The sequence below is a fragment of the Morus notabilis genome, unplaced genomic scaffold (genome assembly GCF_000414095.1).
Source record: "Morus notabilis unplaced genomic scaffold, ASM41409v2 Scaffold78, whole genome shotgun sequence".
NCBI lineage: Eukaryota > Viridiplantae > Streptophyta > Magnoliopsida > Rosales > Moraceae > Morus > Morus notabilis.
In genome coordinates, this window is record NW_010367622.1 from 2964677 (window position 1) to 2986830 (window position 22154).

At 32.7% G+C, this 22154-nt stretch overlaps 4 protein-coding genes and 1 non-coding gene across 5 annotated transcripts; all 5 read left to right on the plus strand.

The window, feature by feature from the left end:
* Positions 1–4961: 4961 nt before the first annotated feature.
* LOC21410659 (polygalacturonase inhibitor) lies at positions 4962–6094 on the plus strand. The gene has a single exon (XM_010113099.2). It carries the CDS (start codon positions 4999–5001, stop codon positions 5998–6000), a length of 1002 nt encoding a protein of 333 aa, XP_010111401.1. The 5' UTR covers positions 4962–4998; the 3' UTR covers positions 6001–6094.
* A 1210-nt stretch (positions 6095–7304) lies between these two features.
* Positions 7305–8510, plus strand: LOC21410660 (polygalacturonase inhibitor). The gene has a single exon (XM_010113100.2). It carries the CDS (start codon positions 7316–7318, stop codon positions 8327–8329), a length of 1014 nt encoding a protein of 337 aa, XP_010111402.1. The 5' UTR covers positions 7305–7315; the 3' UTR covers positions 8330–8510.
* A 2735-nt stretch (positions 8511–11245) lies between these two features.
* LOC21410661 (polygalacturonase inhibitor) lies at positions 11246–12435 on the plus strand. The gene has a single exon (XM_010113101.2). It carries the CDS (start codon positions 11326–11328, stop codon positions 12340–12342), a length of 1017 nt encoding a protein of 338 aa, XP_010111403.1. The 5' UTR covers positions 11246–11325; the 3' UTR covers positions 12343–12435.
* Positions 12436–13054: 619 nt separating this feature from the next.
* On the plus strand, positions 13055–14423 carry LOC21410662 (polygalacturonase inhibitor). The gene has a single exon (XM_010113102.2). The coding sequence runs from the start codon at positions 13169–13171 to the stop codon at positions 14165–14167; it is 999 nt and encodes a 332-aa protein (XP_010111404.1). The 5' UTR covers positions 13055–13168; the 3' UTR covers positions 14168–14423.
* Positions 14424–14979: 556 nt separating this feature from the next.
* On the plus strand, positions 14980–15061 carry TRNAS-AGA. Its single transcript has one exon. It is a non-coding gene; the product is annotated as a tRNA-Ser (tRNA).
* The last annotated feature ends 7093 nt before the right edge of the window (positions 15062–22154 follow it).

The following is a 22154-nucleotide window of genomic DNA, read 5'->3' on the forward strand; positions in this document are numbered from 1 at the left end:
TTTCCAATGCGCCCCCACACCCCACCTTTTTTTTTTTTTTTTTTTAAGAGAAAGTCTGTTTTTGCCATAGGGCGAGAAAGGAGTTTTTAGAGACGTTAGACTTTCCTTAGGGGTTAATTTAGAAATGATGGTGTTGTTTTAAGGATCAATTTAAGGTTAAATTACATAAACAAGTATTCGCCATTGTAAATTAATTATTGACTCGGTAAATTAATGGTTTACATGGATAAATAACCAAGCAATTAAAATTAACGCAATGATAAGTGAAATCAATTCATAATATACCAAAATCAATTAATTAATAAATTAAAAACAACAATATAATTTTTTAAAATTTAGGACATTTATTGTAATAATATGCTAAAATAGATTTTTTTTTTTTTTTTTTTTTGCGTAAATATTATTTGTTTAAAGAACTTTTTAGTAGGTTCTTGTTCATTTCATTTTGACTTGATCCCAATCTAACACTTGAATTTAAGAGTGAAATCTATTTTAGTTCCTATCTCGCTACTAATGCCCGATTTATAAAATTATCCCATTAATGTCCTTCCTTCATGAATTCTATTAAAATCGATGAAAAATGAAATGTGAGAATCATGTGATATTTTAATATGTGCATTAAAGTAACATCACATGATTGTTACAAATTATCTTTCTATCATCTTTTTAACGGATCTTAAGAAAACTATTCCAACGGGACAATTTTGTATATCGATGGTTATTTTCGAAATGTTTTGAATGTCAGAATCCAAAAGGAGAACCATCCTAAGTTCAGAAACCCAAAATGAGATTAATCTCACTTCTTTTCTCATTTTCAATATCTTATTAGTAAATTTATTTATTCTAGTTTTCTATTTTTCTTTTCATTTTATTTTTCCTTCTTTTTTGTGCTTGTCATTATAGAATTGTTGCCATTTTACTTTTCTTGTGTACTTTTTTTTAATAATATTACCAGCGTTTTTGGTTTTCCGCATGTTGTCGTTTATTATCTTGGTTATCATTTTTGTTTTGTTGTCGTTTTTTTCTTATTTTGTTATTTATTTCCTTTAAAGTCGTTCCTCTTCTTCTTTCTTGTAGATTATTAAAGTTAGTTCTTCTTTCTTTTGTGCTCATTTATCCTTCTTTTTTGTTGCTGTGATTTTTATTCTTCTGTTTCCTTTTCGTCGTTTATTATCGTTATTGTGAGTATTTCTTTTATACTGTCGTCGTTTCTGTGTGCTTGTTGATAACTCCATGAAATGGAGTTATTTAGCCTCCGTGGATTAAAAAGTATGCTTGTTCTTGAGAATTTATTTAGTTTTTAATACTTTTATCTTATTTTTATTTTATTTTATTTTATTTGGAATTAATTTTATTTTTAGTTTGTTTTAAGTATTTTTATTTTATTTTATTTAGTTTCCTTTCAAAATAATTATTTTCCTCATTATGTAATTTAATTTTGGTGATAGGTGGGCTTAAGTGCAAATTGAAATCCAAATTGGGAGAGAAATGCAAGAGAAAATAAGTAAAATTCGAATTTGAATTAGCCTCAAAATAGAATTCCCGCGCGCGAGTAAAACTAGCACGAAACTCACCACTCCAGTCGTTGGATCGCAGCATCAACGGTCCGGATTGGGCGCGTGAAATCACCCCAGACAGAAGCGCGTCTCTGCAGGGTCGCGCAGCTCTTCTGCCAATCCGAGCAAGCCGCGTGTCCAGCTTGTTCCCCACTCAGCAGCTCGTATGATCCGGTGTGGTGATTCCATCCAAGCTGCGTGAAACTCCCTCTCTCAACGAACCACAGCGCACCGTGTGTCCATTCAATCCGAAGCCTCCAATTGAAGCGCGCCACGTGTCCGAACGCAGGCCTCTAGCTGAGATCAGTTAGCAGCTCTCCTTTGCACACGGAATGAGGGTTTTGAACCGAGAAATGCGAGCCGCCAGAGAAGAAAAAAAGGGAGGATTGTTAAGGTTTTGGACAGACAACGAAAAAAAACCAAGAGAAACCAGGGAGGATTAGCCAAGCATTTTAATAAGGCTTTTCAGCCAATTTTTCAAGAGAGAAAAAATCCCAAAACAAATATTTTTATTTTATTAGATTAGGTTTTATTTTCAATAAATTATTGAGGGAGAATTCATTTTGTGAAGAGCAAGAAGATGGAGGATCTAGGAGCTTGTGACAACTCCTAAAATGGGTTTTTCATTCCTTCTCTTATCTCTTATTTTTGTAATTCATAAATGATGAAACCCTTGATGTTATTTAGTTAATTTTGTGAGCTAGGCTCCTAGTAGAACTAAGGTTGTGATGTTTTAGTTTTTGCTTTTGGATTGTTTATGGTATTCTTGTGCTTGCTCATTCATGTGTATTTACTTGCTTAATTTCTATTTTTGATGGAAATCAAATGTAGAACTAGACTTAGATTGATTTGGAAAAATTAATTTAGGTTAGACTTTACATGGATGATGCATGTTCAATATAGGAATATATTGATTTGTAGAAGGTATAGGAATATATCGTTTACCTTGTATAACCTAATAAATCCGAACTTGAAATTGGAATTCCATGAACTAGATTCACATAGGAATATGATGAAATTAGTTTGAGGAATTATAGTCATAATTAATTCGGAAGAACTTTATGCACAAATTTGAGTTTGGTTAACTAGTACAGAATGCTGTAGCATTTCTTTAGCACAGCTTTAGCATTTTGTAATCAAGGGGAAATTGGGAGGTCCTAGCTCGATTATTTACAATTGCTTGCATTTTTATTTTCTTTTAGTTATAAAAATATATAAAAACAATCCTAGAAGCTAATCAATATTGGTATTTAACGAAAGCTAAACACAATTTTCGTGGGATCGATATCCGTACTCTTGTACACTTTATTACTTGTGCGATTCGTATATTTGCGAGTTTTCACGCAACACTTGTCGTTCAAAATTGAGAAGATCCAAGATACAAAGCAAGAAAGAATTCGATCAATCTCCAAGCTAGGCTTGAGCGTGTAATTCAATTTGTTAATGCATAGCTTTTATAAGCAAAATTCCCGCATCCACTGAGTAAAAGAGACAAAAATCTTTACGCACAGATATGGAGGGGTTTTTAATAGTTTATATTTTTATCAGTGATTATCTATTAAATATAAACATTAGATGATATGAAGTAATAAGAATAAAATCTTATTAATTATCATTAACTTTTTTAATTAATTATAAATTTTAATATCAATATCTTACAATTAAAATAAAGATATATACTCAGTGAGTGATAGATAATCACCCTCTAGAATTAGTATCACCTTGACTAAAATAGCTCCCCTTAAAACAAGGGGGAAAAAAAAAAGACGTCAACAATTGAAGTGAGTGAGGCTTTAACTAAAGCAACTTTGCTTGATCAGTTTTATGATTAATAATTAATTAATAATGCTTTTACCACTTACAAGAACAAAGTACCTAATGAAGCTCTATGTGGTGGAGGGTCATGTGAGAGAGTTTGGGAGACAGATGGAAATTCCCTGTTTTAAATCACAAGGCCAGTCTTTGTCAGCCTCCATGTTTGACTAAAATAGCAAACACTGTTATGCGGCAATTTAATCATAGTAATTATCTTAGCATAGAGCCATAGACTCTCAAACCTTGCAATATATTCTCACTATAATTAATTGTGCACTTCCTTAATCTTCTCTGTCAGTCTCTCCCCCTTTTTTTTTTTTTATCCTTTAACTCTCATCTTTTTAATTAACGTGATATGAACTTTTTATTGACACTATGTTTTCATTTTACCGATCTCAGTTCTAAATTTTTATAATAAAAAATTTTAAAAAAATATTATATTTAACTTTTTTTATTATAATAAAAAATTCTCAAAGAATATTACATATCAATTTAAATTAAAAATTTAAATCCTCAAAATGAACTCAAATTAACCTACTAATTCTAAATCGGAGTTTCTTCTTAGACACTGACACGAAAAAGTAAGTTGAGGGTGTTACATTGTCACATACAAATAGGCGATGCGTCACTCTTCAACCGTTCGATCACTAATGATCATGCAAGGATTCATCTAGTCTACAAGGATTGATCAAACACTGTATACATATATTAAGGAAATCTACCAAAATTCTAGAAAAAAAAAAAAAAAAAGAGGGTCAGCAAATTGGGCACGTAATGAAAATAAATAGTGCAGCTCTGCTTGAAAATGCTCAGCTTTTCTCCTACTTGACAACTTTTCCGTTGTCTCAATATTTAATAGCCGCCGTGTCTCCTGGCAATATTAATATAATATTTAAATTTTAAATTTAAGATAAGATATAATTTTATATAAAATTTTTTTATTATAATAAAAAATAATAAATATAATTTTTTATGAAAATTTTAATATAATAAAATTAAAATTAAAAATTTAAATTGATTAAATGAACGAGTCTAAGAGATTCTTCTTTGAGGTTTAACATTATAAAAAAATATCTCCATTTTCAGCATTAGATATACATTAGAATTTACCGTTCTACATAATTTTTAATTTTAATATAATTTTAATGATATTAACAATAAAAAACTGACTATACTAATTGAGAAATCCTAAAAAAAAGGGTCCCTAAAATATAACTCATCTGATTTATAAAAGCAATACTATAATAGTTGTTTGGACATATAGAATCACGAAAAATATATTGTGGTCTGTGCTTGACTTTCACTTAATATTGTTATAATTACATAAAGAATTGAAAAATTTTAAGATTATAATTATACCACTTCCGTTTATTTCGTTGATTTGAGTTTTTATTTCGAGTTGAGATGTGATTTTATGTGAGAGTTTTTTATATAATAAAAAATTTAAATGTGATTATTTTTAAAAATTTTTATTATAAAAAAACTTAAATTTTAAACTCGAATCGATGAAATGAACAGGTACATCATCCATAACACAAAATCACACGCTACAATTTCCCACGTACTCAAAAATCCCTTTATATTTCCGAATCTTTCTGCATCCCATTCTCATCCAAAAGCACAAAAAATGGAGACCCAAATAATGTTTTCAATCTTCTCTCTCACCCTCTTCTTCTCCTCTCTTCTACATCCTTCTCTCTCCGAGCTCTGCAACCCAAATGACAAAAAAGCCCTCCTCCAAATCAAGCAAGCCTTCAACGACCCTTACGTCCTCACCTCTTGGAAACCAGACACCGATTGCTGTACGGACTGGTACTGCGTCACCTGCGACGACAAGACGCACCGTATCAACTCCCTAACCGTCGTGACCGGCGATCTCTCCGGCCACATTCCGCCGCAAGTCGGCGACCTTCCTTACCTCGAAACATTAATGCTCCACAAGCAGCCCAATCTCACGGGACCGATCCAACAATCCATCACCAATCTCAAGAATCTCAAGTACCTGAGACTAACTTGGAACAACCTGTCGGGACCGGTCCCGCAATTTCTCAGCAAGCTGAGGAACCTCGATTTGCTCGAGCTCTCCTTCAACAACCTGACGGGATCGATCCCGGCCTCGCTCTCGAAGCTTCCGGTCCTCGGCTCGCTCCGTCTGGACCGGAACAAACTCACGGGGCCGATCCCGGACTCGTTCGGAGAATTCCGAGGTGAGGATTTTTACCTAGTACTGTCTCACAACCAGCTCTCGGGGAAAATACCGGCATCTTTGGGGAAGAAGGACTTCAGCTACGTCGACCTGTCGCGGAACAAGATCGAAGGCGGCGCGGCGGCGTTGTTCGGGCTTAACAAGACGACGCAGCTCGTGGACCTGTCGAGGAACGTGTTGGAGTTCGACATATCCAAGGTTGAGTTTCCGAAGAGCTTAGTTTCGTTGGATCTGAACCATAATAGGATAACGGGGAGCCTTCCGGTGGGGCTAACCGCACTGGATAATTTAAGCGGTTTCAACGTGAGTTACAACAGGTTGTGTGGTAAGATTCCGGTGGGTGGGAATTTGCAGAGCTTTGATTACACGGCGTATTTCCATAACCGGTGCTTGTGTGGAGCTCCGTTAGAGAGCTGCAAATAGTATAAGGATATATATATATATATATATGTATGTATTCACTATTTTTTGCTTTTTGCGTTGTATTAATAAATGGGTCTCCACACGAGTTGAGATATATAGCAAAAATTTTGAAATATTATTCAAATTAAAAAAAGGGTTAAGAACTTTAAGATCATTTACTTCTAAATTTTGGAACTCTCACCTTGCTACAAATAAGCCCAAAGGCCAAAACTCATAATTTTTAAAGTTGAAAAGGTAAACTAGAACTGATCTAAAAAATCAAGGACATTAATGAGATTAACCTAAAAAAAGGGGAAAAAAAGTCCATGTCATCTAAACTTTGGTTTCTAATGTTAACACAATTTTTGTACTTCAATTATTGAAAGCACTGGCATGAACTCTGATATTTGGTGTTTCCCCGCCACATGCTTAGTTTGCACTTACATAGGGCAGCCTTAGTAGGGGACAAAATCCAACAATAGACAACCAATTTGACACAACGGGCCTATTTTCCCACTTTTAGAATGCATGCTTCTGTTAAATTGCACGCCAAAAATCCAAACAATATATGGACAACCAATTTGTAGAGATCCAATATGTGTGTGTGTATATATATATATATATATATATATATATATATTGTTTCCACGAATATTTGTTCTGTGTTAATAAAAGATATTTCTACATGATACAATTTTTTTTTTCTTGTTTCTTTTTCTTTTTTGCAAGAAATAGAAATATTAATTTTACTGGCGTCTCTGAACTTTGAGGCATTTCTATTATCTTTTAAATTTTAAAAACTCTCACTTTATCTCTTGAATTTTGAAATTTTCTATTTAATTCTTTTTTTAAGAATTTTTATTAAAATCAAAAGGAAAAAGAGGAGATTAAGTGTGTAACAGAGTCAGTCTCAAAAACAACTAGAAACAACCAGTAAACAATACGGAGTCAAGATGTCAACGAACCTTGCTCCCTAATTTTGATACCAAGCTTATTACAGAGAAAAGCTATGGAGAAAGTACTCAGGATCCAATCTCAAATCTGAGCTTTGTCTAAGCAAAACAGTACACATAAAATGACAGACACATAATCGAACATCTGAACGGGACATCGTCCAAGTCAACATGATTACATTATTCTCGTTTTCTTTTATTTGTTTAATTGTTTTTAATATAAATTACCGTCGAAGAAGTTAAGTGGAAATAATTTAAAATTTAAGAAATAAAGTGATGATTTTTAAAGTTTACATGATTCAAATATTATATATATATATATATATATATATATATATCCTCTTTTTTTTATCAATAGTCCTTAGAGCCGGCAAGGAAATCAAATGGACGCCAAAAAGCTGATTTACAATTTGCTTTGTTTCTTACTTGTTTTGTGTAGCTTCATTTATCCATGTCTCTCCGAGCTTTGCCATCCCCAAGACAAGAAAGCTCTTCTCCAAATCAAGAAAGGCTTCAACAATCCTCATGTCTTCTCCACTTGGGACCCAAACACCGACTGCTGCCTCCACTGGAGAGGTGTCCACTGCGACGAAAAGAACAACCGGATCGAAACCCTCGAAAAATACTTCGGCGGCGGCGATCTCGCCGGTCCAATCCCTCCCGAAATTGGCGATCTTCCTTACCTCCGGACCCTCTGGTGGCACAAGCAACCCAACTTGACGGGACCGATCCCACAATCCATCACTAAGCTTAAGAGGCTCCGTTACCTCGTCATCACCTGGGCCAACCTCTCCGGTCCCATCCCAGACTTTCTCAGCGAGATCAAAAGCCTCGTATCTATCGAATTCTCATTCAACAACCTAACCGGACAGATCCCGAGCTCCCTTTCTAGGTTACCGAACCTAACCGGCCTTGTTTTGGACCGGAACAAGCTCACCGGACCAATCCCCGACTCGTTCGGAGAATTTCAAGGTTCCCATTTTTACCTTAAACTGTCCCACAACCAGCTCTCGTGGAAAATACCGGCCTCCTTGGGGAACAAGGATTTCAACTACGTCGACTTGTCGTGGAACAAGCTCGAAGGCGGGGCCGCGGTGTTGTTCGGGCTTAACAAGACAACGCAGGTGGTGGACCTGTCGAGGAACGTGTTGGAGTTCGACATGTCCGACGTTGAGTTTCCGAAGAGCTTGGTTTCGTTGGATATGAACCACAATAGGATAACGGGGAGCCTTCCGGTGGGGATGACCGCACTGGATAATTTGAGGGGTTTCAACGTGAGTTACAACAGGTTGTGTGGTGAGATTCCGGTGGGTGGGAATTTGCAGAGCTTTGATTACACAGCTTATTTCCACAACAGATGCTTGTGCGGTGCTCCATTAGAGAGATCGTGTAAATAGTGGAAGGGTTTGTTTGGGGTGGTTTAAATTTTCTCTATTATATAATGCTTCAGAATTACAAATTGATGATATATGTACGCTTATTAATTTTTTGAGGAGCAGTACTAGCACCTCATATGTTTTTGTTTTTGTTTTTTTTTGTTTTTTGATTTTTGTTATTGTAATAATGGGTGACATTCACTTAGAGGACGTTTGGTTGGAAGATTCAAACTATGTGATTTGAACCATTTTCAATTTACGTGAATTTTTTATGAGAGAAAATACTGTAGCGAACCATGAATCATGATTCAAATCAGGGAACGAATCCCTCTACCAAACGGACCCTTAATTCCTTCCTGCTATATTTATTTAAAAAGAAAAAGAAAAAATAAACTCTTTCTTATTAATAGTTTTGTTGAAGTTCTTGATAATCGTATGTTAAATTTTTAAAATTTTTTAATTTGTTTTCTCGGTTTATTATTCTTTATAAGAGTTTAGTTTAGTAAGATAAAATGTATAAGTAGAACTCATTTTATAAATAAATAATTGGTGGGACTAATACAATAAAGTATTTAGTGAGTGTATGTAAGAAAATTATATCTGGAAGGGTTATATGCAATTGATGTTTAGTTAAAAAAAAAAAAAAAATTGCAATGAAACAATTAAGAAAAAAAAAGTATTTCGTTAACAGGGACACACTTAAATATAAAACTATTATATTAGAGGACTACAAGAAAAAAAAAAAAGTACGTACTTATAGACTATCGACACAATTGTGAGATCAAGTTATTGTTACTATATTAGAGAACTAAAGAAGAATTACTTAAACAAGAACAGATTAAAAAAGATCATGTATTGATGATAAAAATAGTTGTTGAAAGCCTCGACAATTCTAGTAATGGAACACTTAACAGCTTTAGTCATAGACCATTAATTTGGCGTTTCTCCACCACAAGCTTATTTTGTACCTGAATATATAATAGCCTCCGTACGCCACAAAATCCAACAATATTGCACGCCACAAAATTCAACAATAAATTCAACAATAAATGGAGACAATCAATTTGAAAAGATCTTAGCGCGTTCTGGGGTTTATATTTTACTTTCCTGAAAATATTATAGCACTTTGAGTAGATGTGACCATTCGTGTTAGTAGGTCGTATTTGTGTAAATATATTTATTAATCGTGTTAGAATACATTAATTTAAACACGATCTGTTTATTAAACGCGTCAATCATTTATTAATCGTGTTAACTGTGTCAACCTGCATAATCCGTTTAAATTAATATATTGAATAAATAACTAACACGATCATCATAAGTTTAACATGTTTATTGGTTAATTAAAAATATTAAAATTCATATTATTTGTATTTAATTTTTCATATAAACTTTCATATCATATAACATATCATCAGATTACAGATAACACATATAGTTAATCGTGTCAATTCGTGATACTTTGTGTTAGGAGGTCAATCCGAACTCAACCCATTTATTAATCGTGTCAATCCGATTATGACCGAAACTCATTTATAGTATATCTAAACCTGCTAACTTCGTGCAGGATTCAAGGTGTTTCGCGTCATGACCCAAATTGCCACCCCTAATTTTGAGCATCATACAACCTTTTTTTTCTTCTTTGTATCTTTGTTTCTTCTTCTTGTTTTTTGTTTTTTGTTTTTAAAGGAAACATGATACATTAACCTGGAAAAAAAATCTAATATACTTTCTCCTTTTTTACTTATTGTAAGCACATTCACAATGAATATTAAAAACTTAAAGTTCACATCTTTTAATTCGATCCTTCTTTTTTTGAACCAAAACCATTGAAGTGATTGAGAGTTGTCAACATTAATGATAAAAAAAAAAGAGATTGATTTCAAGAAGGACTATTACTATGATGTACTAACTTAAGAATTGATTGTTGAAAGCATGTTCGTTAACAATAAATTGATATTAAACATGCATTAAAAACCCATCGATAATTAAACTAATAAAACTTGATTGAATTTGTACACTATTATTCTGTATTCTCTTGCAAGACAAATCTTTCTAAATAAATATAGAGAAATTGTTGAACTTATTTTTAAAGTATGTGGGTCTTGATTTATACCACTTACTCTTGATTATTATCCTTTTGACTAAAATAGGTATTTGATTAAAAATGATATTAATTAAGAGTAAGTGTTAAAATTTAAGACTTATGCATTCTAAGAGGTATTTGTCTCCTTTCTCCTTCTATATATGAGTTTTTTAATTGAGGGGCTTTCCACCGATTCTTTTTTTTTTTTTTTTTATGGGGCACTTTCCACCAGTTTTGTTTCCTTCATCTTTTGTTTCCTTTTTTTTTTATAATTTCTTTTAAACTTTCTTCCTTTTTTTTCTCCTTTTTTTTGTCTACCCTTTTTATATTCTTATCTTTTATTCGCATTATACATTTCTTTTTTTTCTTTTTTTTTACTTCTCTTTAAATTGCTCCTCATAAATATACTTTTCTTTAATATCCTCTCTCCAAATTGGTCCTCATAAATATACTTCTCTTTAATATCCTCTTTAAATAATTTCTTCTTGTATACATCGCTCTCTAGATTTTGTTTTTAAATCATGTTTTCCCAATAAAACATCTCATGAGTGACTTTTTTTTATTTGTTTGTTTTAATTTTCATTCATTTTTCTTCTTTCTTTTTTTTTTCTTTTTATTTTGTCTTTCTCCTCTTTTTCCTTTTTCATTCTAATCTTTTTTGTTTTATTATACATTTTTCTATTTTTCTTCTATTTCTCTAAATGAGATATTAATAAACATATTTTTCAATTTTACCCGCAGAATTCAACTAGTTTTTTTTTTTTTTTTTTTTTTAAATGTATATCGCCGACCACATTATTATGTGAAAAAAAAAAGTCAATATTGATGTGCGCCACATATCCTCTTAATTTCTAGCATTAGTCCTTAGCGCCATAACCCCATAAAAGCCAACCGTCGTCTCCAACGTTCAAGCCAGGGCAAAGAAATAAAAATGGACGATCGAAAGCAGATCTACCATATCATTTGTTTCTCAGTTCTTTTCTGTAGCTTCATTTATCCATGCCTCTCCGAGCTCTGCCATCCCCAAGACAAGAAAGCTCTTCTCCAAATAAAGAAAGGCTTCAACAACCCTCATGTCTTCTCCACTTGGGACCCGAACACCGACTGCTGCGTCAACTGGGGCGGCGCCCATTGCGACGAAAAGAACAACCGGATCGAAACCCTCGAGATCTACTTCGGCGGCGGCGATCTCTCCGGTCCTATCCCTCCCGAAATCGGCGACCTTCCTTACCTCCGGATACTCTGGTGGCACAAGCAGCCCAACTTGACGGGACCGATCCCACAATCCATCACTAAGCTTAAGAGGCTCAGTTACCTCGTCATCACCTGGGCCAACCTCTCCGGTCCCATCCCGGACTTTCTCAGCGAGATCAAAAGCCTCGTATCTATCGAATTCTCATTCAACAACCTAACCGGACCGATCCCGAGCTCGCTTTCTAGGTTAACGAACCTAACGGGGCTTGTTTTGGACCGGAACAAGCTCACCGGACCAATCCCCGACTCGTTTGGAGAATTCCAAGGTTTCAGTTTTTACCTCAAACTGTCCCACAACCAGCTTTCGGGGAAAATACCGGCCTCCTTGGGAAAGAAAGACTTCACCTACGTAGATCTTTCGCGGAACAAGCTCGAGGGCGATGCGTCGGTGCTGTTCGGGTCGAATAAGAAGATGACACAACAGGTTTACCTGTCGAGGAACTTGTTTGAGTTCGATTTGTCGGAGGTTGAGTTTCCGAAGAGTTTGATTGAGTTGGATCTGAGCCATAATAAGATTACCGGGAGTATTCCGGTGGGACTGACCGCAGTGGATTACTTGCAGGGATTGAATGTGAGTTACAACAGGTTGTGTGGGAAGATTCCGGTGGGCGGGGCGTTGCAGGGCTTCGACTACACGGCCTATTTCCACAACCGCTGCTTGTGCGGTTCTCCGCTCATGGAAAGTTGTAAATAGCTAGCGAATAATTCTACTATGTAATTTTTAAGTAATTTATGTAATTCTCAATTAATTAGAATATGAATGATAACGTTCAAAGGTTTTGGCATACATTGTATTAGATGTTGACATGGAAGCTTTTTATGCATTTACGTAATCTGGCATCTTAATTTGTGTTCTCATTAATGTAAGACTGGAAAAATAATAGAGTGATAATTTCTAATTCATCTAAAACAAGTTTTGTCTGCGCGCGGATCAGTGTGTTAGTGGAATCTCATTACTGTGCATTAATACATGATACAATATAATGGAATTGGATTTTGCTGAATACTGACGTAATTTTTTTTTAATGATTGAGAATGTAATATAAATACAGATGTTATTATAAATTGAATACAAACTATTCAAATTAAATTATTCAGTTATTTTTGTTACGATATATATATATATATATATATATATATATATATATATATGCTTTCCAACTTAAAAAAAATACTGTTATTGGGATAACGACGTCTTGTTTTACATACTATTTCTTTAGTGCGATTTTGTCATATCCATGTCGTAATAATGCATGTTTGAATGTGCATACAAGTTGGAAGGATCGAAATGATGGATGGTCAATTCAACGCGGCAATATGATTCATCTCCACTACATGGTCTTTATCTTCTTCTTCGATCGTCACTAATTTCAAAATCAATAATGACACTTTTTTCCTATGAGAACAAAGGGCACACGGAATGTCATGTTAAGTATATTTTGTTTTGCCACTTCACATAGCCGAAGTCTATATAAAGCCCGTTTCATAACAACATTTTTCACTGTTAATTAGTACATCCAATGGCCATTAATTACAACTTCCTTTCCCTTGCCCTAATTATCTTCTCCACCATTCTCCACCATTGTCTCTCCGAGCTCTGCCATCCTGAAGACAAGAAAGCCCTCCTCCAAATCAAGAAATTCTTCAACACCCCTAATATCTTCCCCTCGTGGGACCCGAAAACCGGTTGTTGCGGTTGGTACGGCCTCACTTGCGACTACAAAACCCACCGAGTAAATGACCTCTTCCTCAACTACGCCGACCTCGCGGGACCGATCCCGCCCCAAGTCGGCGACCTTCCCTATCTCGAAACCCTCATGTTCCACAAAAACCCAAACCTGACGGGACCGATTCCACAGTCCATCACCAAGCTAAAGAGGCTCCGGATCCTCAGTATAACCTGGACCAACCTCTCGGGTCCCATCCCGGACTTCATTGGCGAAATCACCACCCTCGATTTTCTTGATCTCTCTTTCAACAAACTAACGGGACCGATCCCGAGCTCCATCGGTCGGCTGACGAAACTCACAGGCCTCCGGTTAGACCGTAACCAACTCACGGGACCGATCCCGGCCTCATTCGGGGATCTCACTGGAGATAATTTTTATCTCTACTTATCGCACAACCAACTTTCTGGGAAAATACCGGCCTCAGTGTTGAAAAAGGACTACACCTACATGGACCTGTCGCGGAACAAGCTCGAGGGCGATGCGTCGCTGCTGTTCGGATCGGACAAGAAGAATTTGGAGATCGTGGACCTGTCGAGGAACTTGTTGGAGTTCGATCTGTCGAAGGTCGAGTTTCCGAAGAGCTTGACCTATTTAGATCTAAACCACAACAAGATAATTGGGAGTCTTCCGGTGGGGCTGACCGAGCTGAGACTACAGCTGCTCAATGTGAGTTACAACCAGCTGTGCGGGAAGATCCCGGTCGGCGGGGAATTGCAGACGAGGTTCGACTACTCAGCCTACTTCCATAACCGCTGCTTGTGCGGAGCGCCGCTACCGAACTGCAAATAGTTAGTTTCCTATTTGGTTACTATTAGTTTTCTATTTGGTTACGTTTTTTGTTTTTGTTTTTTTTTTTACGTTGTTTGAAGCTAAATAATGGTATGAAATGTTGTAGGACTAAAGACTTGTATTAATTAACTTGTTTGAGATGATGTTTTGTTTAAGTTAAAATTCCGTGTTTTGCTAAGATGCTGAAACAGGACATTGTAATAAAATCAATTCGGTGCAGGTAAAGTTGATAACAGTACGTTATCACGGACGAAAATTTTTTGTTGTTATTTCTTACTGTTTTTGAGAGAAAATTTTGTTACGTAGTGGAGTCTGACATGTGACATTGTTGAGATGCAATCATGCATTCTCTTCGTTCGACGAGGGATAAGATCAGCAGGAAAAGAAAAATATATGTAACTGATTGGGAGAGAGAATGAAAAGTAAAACCTTATCTTCATAGTGGCTTTATATTTATATTCATATATGTATACATATAATTATATATATATATATATATTATAATGGATTCAGTTCTCCTACCAATCTACCACTTTGTTTCTATTTTGAGAATTGTCCAGCTTGCCCTTTTTGTAAACGGATCCGATTTCAATAGCAACAAATTCTTCTCTCTCTCGTCCCTAAGGACCATAAATCTAATCCAACGAGTCTTCAGTTATTGCTTGCTTTTTATACTTATGAAAATGTCACGAATGCTAACGCATGTACCAATTGCTTACAATATATTGCAACGTGCTAGGATATTGGTGAGTCATGTCGATCGCCTTATGTTTGTTACATTACAACAAAAGTTTGAGTATGCAGTAAATCTCGTGGGCGTGCCGGAGTGGTTATCGGGCATGACTAGAAATCATGTGGGCTCTGCCCGCGCAGGTTCGAATCCTGCCGCTCACGTTTTTATAATAAATAACTTAATATAGCCCAGGCTTTTAGCAAGAATTAATAGCATTGAGCTGTGGCATTTTTGAGATTTTATAACTATAAAAATTTAAAATTTAAAATTTAAATTGATAAAATTAATGAGACTTTAAATTTTTTTTTTATCTTTATGAAATTATCGGTAGGTTGTATAAAATGATTTTGATTATGCTTTTAGGGACATTCTCTGATACGTCAACATATCGGTAAGTTAAGTTTTATGTCTATCAGATATGCATAAAATCACATAAAGATAAAAAATAAACAAATCTAATGGTTAAAAAAACTTGACCTACCGGTACACTAAATGTATTAAAAAATCTCTCCTGCTTTTATTGACTCTCATACAGCGAGATATTATCTGTTTTTATAATAAATAACTTAATATATTCTAGGCTTTTAGCAAGAATTAATAGCATAATTTAATGTTTCAATATGTTTAAATCTTTAGGGTTTGTGCGAATTTGAATTGAGTTGTGGCATTTTTGAGATTTTATAACTATAAAAATATAAAATTAAAAATTCAAATTGATGAAATTAACGTGACTTTAATTTTTTTTATCTTTATGAAATTATCGGTAGGTTGTATAAAATGATTTTGACTATGCTTTTAGGGACATTATTTGATACGTCAACATATCGGTAGGTTAAGTTTTATACCTGTCGGATCTGCATAAAATCACGTAAAAATAAAAAAAAAATACACAAATCTAATAATTAAAAAAACTTGACCTACCGGTACACTAAACGTACCAAAAAATCTCTCTTGCTTTTATTGACTCTCATACTACGAGATATTATCTTCCAAGTCATAATGCCAAACGGAAACAACCAACAAGCACACATTTTTTTCACCCTCAAATTCCAATAAAATTCAAATTTTGTTTTTTCTACAATATGCAACTTCTTCTCCTTCCGTTTTCAAAGAAAAAAAATATCTTCTTACTCTACAGCCATTATTACCCTTTCTCTATTTCTTAACCTAACACGAGTATAATCGTTCCTTGTGCATTCTAACCATAAGCCCTATATCGTTTCAAATTTATTCCTTTTGCATTCTAAAACCATAACATTTTACAAAATTAAAATAAATATATATATTTGTTCAAATCTCCATCTCATGCCCAACAAACCCGAACGAGTATACCAGTAATTAACAACAACAATAATAAAATAATAATATCATGCCAGAATTCTTCTTTGCCTTCACCCATGCCAAAATTCACTTGCAGTCCTCAAAAGGTTTTTAACAAAAAAAAAAGATTTCTTCTTCTCCGTCATACCCGGCGCAAGTTTCACATTAGAAATGCCAAAAAAAAAGTTCAGATTAAAGTTCAAAATTCAACAACTCTGTTATACCAGACAAGATAACCATTTGGCAAATATTATCATTGGCTAAATAATAACTTCTTTAGACGTTTCTGACCTAGAAATTTTTTTTGCCCTGGACTTGGCAGAGGTTTGATGGCCGGTGGCAAACGGTGACAAGGGCGGCCAATTTTACTTTTTATTATTGATTAATATTATTTTTAATCAAAAAATTATATTAATTAAAAAATTATTAATTAAGAATAAATAGTAAAAATTTAATCTCGTATACTCAGTAATTTCAATAATTTTATCTAAAAAAATTGTTCTTTCTATTTGTTTTATCCACATTGGACATAAAAAATCCACATAGGATTATTTCAAAAACCAAACACAGATTACATCTAAAAGTGCATTATAGAAATTGTTTTACCCTCTGTGCACACGATTTAATTACGTGGGATAAATTCGTGCCCTGTCGGTATTATTTAAAAAGTAGATCGTACCAGAAAGAATACCTTTTTCTTTTGTTTTTGTTGATTCTTTTTTTTTTCTTTCCTTATTATTTTTTTCTTTTTTGACTAAAAGCTCCTCTATAATTTATTTATTATAATGTATTTCTTTGAAATCTTTATACTATTTTTCCCTGGTTTTCCATATTAAAACAACTTTTTTCACATGTGTTCTTACATAATTTTTTCAGTCTAATCCTTATTATATCTTCCGTCTTTATCCATCATCTTTGACATTCAAAAAAGAGGGAAAATTTCTTTCACTCCACTCACCAAACTCTTTATCTTTGTGTTTGTTGTCTTTTTTCTTTTACTTTTATTGATTCTTCTTTTGCTTTTTTCTTTTCTTTCCTTATTTGTTTTTCCTCCTAAAAACTCCTTTATAGTTTAATTATTGCAATGTGTATTTTTAAAATACCTTTTCTTTCAATTTGCTTTTATTAAAATAATTTCTGTAAAAAAATACATCCATATTGAAATTTTGGGGGTTTATTTGCCAAAAGGTTTTTATTTATTCTCTTTTGATGTGGCTTTTAAACTATTATTTCCCTCACCTGCGATCATATTGAAACAACTCTTTTCATATGTGTGCTTACTTTATTTTTTTCCCGTCTAATTGTTATTGTTTGGACAATGATTCTTCAAAATAAGATTTTTTTTCTTAATTGACCTTTAAGAACAATTTTTTTTAAAGCGTCTATCTTTTTTCATAGTAACTTTTTTTTTTTCAACAATTTTTCATCGAACTCCCATCTTTTTCTAATTGTACTAAAATTATTTCTCTTAAATGTATCTTCACTTTGACATTCGTTCACGTGTGATACCCGTTTTTTCCTATGTGCATTTGCGTGTGTGTGTTTTTTTTCTTTCATCTTTTGTTTTGTTTTTTTCCCCTTCTTTTAACATTTTTTACCTTTTTCCGTATGTCCTCAAATCATTTTCTTTTATTTATTTAGTTTTCTTTTGACTTCAAGTAACCCAGTCGTTTATACGAAATTTCACTTTTGTCCCTTATATTATTCAAATGTTCAAAGCGTCTTTTGTTTTCTTGAAAAACAATCCAACATATTACTTGCCCATTAAAATTTTCAAAATATCAAAACCACCCTTATTAAGTATTGCCATTTTAACTTTAACTAACAAAAACATTGAATAAATTATTTTAAAACTAAAATTTCTCAAATGGGTATCTTAAAATAATATTACTTTTCAAATGTCATCTTAATAAATATATATTTTTTTCTTGATTGCCGTTCTAAAATAAGTTTTCCCCTCAAATGTTTCTATGTTTAAACAATCGTTAATCCTATAAACTTTTCAAATACTATTTTCTCATGTGTACCTGCTAAATAATTGACTCCCTATAATTTGCCTAATTAAGAACTTTTTTCTTCTAAATGTGATTAAATATTTGTTTTGTTAAATTAAAATTTTAAGAGAGTAACAAATTAAGGGGAAAAAAACTAGATTTTTAAGAAACTTTTTTAGATCTTCACACAAGAATTTAAAAAACGAATACACACGTGAATATCACGTGCCCATAACCCATAATCATCGTAGTGTGAATATCATGAAAGCTTCTTAAATTATCTTCTTTCCCCAGTACTAGCTAGCCCATAATCATTTTTCTTTCCCTGTTACTAGCTAGTCCATGAGCATTATTTTTTCTTTTAGTACTAGCTCTTTTTTTCCTTTTTATTTTCTTATTTATTTTCTTATTTTTCTTCTTTACCTTTTTTTCTCTTTTTTGTCCATAACCTTTTTTTCTCTTTTTTGTCCATAGCCTTTTTTTTCTCCTCTCTTTTAATTTCATCTTAAATTTTAGTGTGATGGTCATGACCCTACTAATAGTCCATGAGCTGCTTTTTTTTTTTCCTCCTTCTTCATAAGTATCAGCAATGGTTCTAGATCTCTTGCTTTGTGTTGTCATCCTTCCTTAAATTGCCAAAACCAATATTAAGAATGAGGACGACCTCATGGTTCTAGATCTCTTGCTTTGTATTCTAGTATAATATATATATATATATATATATATATATTGAAAGGTAATGAAACATATTCATTGAAAAGCCACTAAATGGTTAGGAGTTTTAATTATATAAATGTAAAGTTGTTAGATTTTAGTGCACACACATAATTTTCTCATAATATGCTACGTTCACATTTTAACTGGGCATATTCCGCTTATTTTAGTTGTGGTGAAGAGGTTATTCTACATATCCAATTGCCTGATGAAATCATTTATGAGATCAGAATTATGAGTTCATAGACTCGAAGTAATTAGGAAAGAATTTTTTACTAGTGTAACACACCAATGACGACAACGATCGTCCAAGAATTTGTCTTAGGGAGGACATTTCTAATACAGTGAATATTGTAATTATGTTCATATATTGTTAAAACATTATTATATAACCGCATGAAAATATTACTATATAAAAAGTTCAGTATCAGACAATATTAGTGAAAATGTCCTAGCTGAAGAACATAATTTCATTAGATTCATCATAGAACATTTTAATTAAATATTTATATTCAATCAAAACTTAAATAGTTAATTTATCAACAACATATTTTGTATTTATAGTACGAGTAGGCAGTAGCTAGACAGGCTCCTCGTATTATGAAAGTCCAAATGGATTGCCCAACCTCTTTTTTTTTTTTTTTTTTAAGTCTGAATTAATGGGCGTTTAGCGACAAATTAGTACTACACAAAATAATTCAGTTGCAATTATATCTGTTTTGAATGTGTTGTTATACTCTCGATGATTGTATACGTCTATTCTTTTGTTTTGTTTTATTTAATTTATGTTTTCTAGCTAGTTATTTTGGCGCCTGCAATGCATCTTTGGGTTTCTTGTAATTTCCTTTTCTACTGTTGGGGTACTTTATTTTATCTGCATTTTTTAATGAAATTTGAGTGATAAATTTGATGCGGGAGGGAGGTTTTAGGGAGTGCCAACTTAATTAGAATGTCCTAATTTTTTTTGATGCAAATCGCTCCATCTTATTATTTATTCAAAAGAAAAATTTTGTAAGACGAACATATATTATATTCAAATTTTGGAAAAATTCTAAAAATTGTTTATTTTAAAAGACATAAACATTCCTTAAAAAAAAAGACATAAACATATATTCAAATACTTTTAAGTCATTTTAGCTAGATTCTAGCTTAAATTTAAAGATCTTAAGATTTCAGCCCATTGTTTTTTATTTTCATTTTTCATTTTTTCCATCTCATTTTAGCATTATTTTTAGTTTGCTTTTTCCCCAAGGGACGTCTCTTTTATTTAGGATTGCGGCGGGTTAGAGGTAGTTTGCTAGTTTTTACAAGTTTGCGTTTTGCAATTTATTTGTATAATAATACTTAAAGACACTCACTGTATTGCTTAAATACCAGTTTTATTCTTTTTATTATACAAATTCTCAAAACATCCCTTACATTTATAAAATCACACTTAAAATACCTTCTGAAGTGATAAATTATTTTTTTTTTCTGAAAAAACTAAAATTAACCTTTTCAATATTTATTAAATACAATACAAGACATTATTAAATCAATCTTAAAAATGAAAAAATTTTAAAAACAATTGAAATATATGTTTGATTGAAGCATTTTTTTAACGTCATTAATTTTTTATTTAACTTTTTAGTTAAGTCGTATCTAAAATAACATTAATTATAATTTAGGAAGGGTAATCTTCATATTTTCAAAAACTTAGGGCTTGTTCTTTTACAAGTATTCTTGAGTTAAATTTTTGAGTTGACTTTGAGTTGAGTTTGAGTTATAACTTGAGTTGAAGTTGTAACTTTAGTTTGCGTTTGGTTGTGTACATTTGAGTTATGGTTTGAGATAAGAATTTTTTTGAGTTTGTGTTTGAGTAAGTCAAAACTTGAATTTATATTTAGATAGTATTTTAATAAAAACTCAATTCTGATGAAAAATTTTAATAGGGTATATGGGTCTAGTTTTATTCGTCTTTTCGTTGTCAACGCATAGAAAAAAAATCATCTTAATCAAAATTAAAACGAAAAAGTTATAGCATTTTTAAGAATAGAAAAAATACTGTTCATTAACTTGAGTTCGAGTTTCTGAACTCGAGTTGAAAGGGAAACTTGAACTCGAGTTTTAGTCTCAAACTCGAGTTCAAACTCGAGTTTAAACTTAAAAGAACATGAACTCAAATAAAATTATAACTCAAATTACATTTTTTTGAGTTTTTCACTCAAAAGAACAAGCCCTAATTGTTTCTGTTGGTTTTCAAAACGTTTTTGAGTGCGGAACTGTGGTAGTGCGGATCGTGTATAACAAAAAATTTTTACAAAAACTTTTGTATACACTATTAATTTATGCAATAATAAATTAATCTTATTAATTTATAAGTATAGATAATAAATAACTTGTCGACGATTAGGACGATAACTTAAAATTTTTTGGCCAATGAACGATCCTCGCTCCAAAACTTTCTTAGAACACCTAAGCCTTCCTCGTCTACTCTTTGATATCACAAGACGATGAGTGTGGGTTCCAAGTAAAAACTATCGGAACGATTACTCGTTAATTTTGTATTCTTTCACAATCAACACATGTATGTGAACAAATTAAAAAAATTAGAAGAACTATTCTTCTCTTTTTCCCTCTTAGAGAATTCGGCCAAGACTAAGAAATTTAGGAGGAAAAAACCAACCTCTCCAATTCTTATTGTTTCCTATTTATAAAAAATTAGGAGAAGTCTTTGCTTGTAGACAAAGCAATCTACAAATAAGAAAGTAGTTGATTACTAACTACTGTATTGAAACAACTCTTTTCATATGTGTCCTTTATTTTTTTTTTCCTGTCTAATTGTTATTGTATGGACAATGATCCTTCAAAATAAATTTTTTTTCTTAATTGACCTTTTAGAACAATTTTTTTTAAAGCGTCTCTCTTTTTTCATAATAATTTTTTTTTCAACAATTTTTCATCGAATTCCCATCTTTTTCTAATTGTACTAAAATTATTTCTCTTAAATGTATCCTCACTTTGACATTCGTTCATGTGTGATACCCGTTTTTTCCGATGTGCATTTGCGCGTGTTTTTTTTTTTCTTTCATCTTTTGTTTTGTTTTTTCCCTTCTTTTAACATTTTTTCACCCTTTTCCGTATGACCTCACATCATTTTCTTTTATTTATTTGTTTTTCTTTTGACTTTAAGTAACCCAGGCGTTAATACGAAATTTCACTTTTGTCGCTTATATTATTCAAATGT

Excerpts from the sequence above, each read along its gene's own strand:
- LOC21410659 (XM_010113099.2), top strand. The coding sequence starts at position 4,999 with ATGGAGACCCAAATAATGTTTTCAATCTTCTCTCTCACCCTCTTCTTC.
- LOC21410660 (XM_010113100.2), top strand. The coding sequence starts at position 7,316 with ATGGACGCCAAAAAGCTGATTTACAATTTGCTTTGTTTCTTACTTGTT.
- LOC21410661 (XM_010113101.2), top strand. The coding sequence starts at position 11,326 with ATGGACGATCGAAAGCAGATCTACCATATCATTTGTTTCTCAGTTCTT.
- LOC21410662 (XM_010113102.2), top strand. The coding sequence starts at position 13,169 with ATGGCCATTAATTACAACTTCCTTTCCCTTGCCCTAATTATCTTCTCC.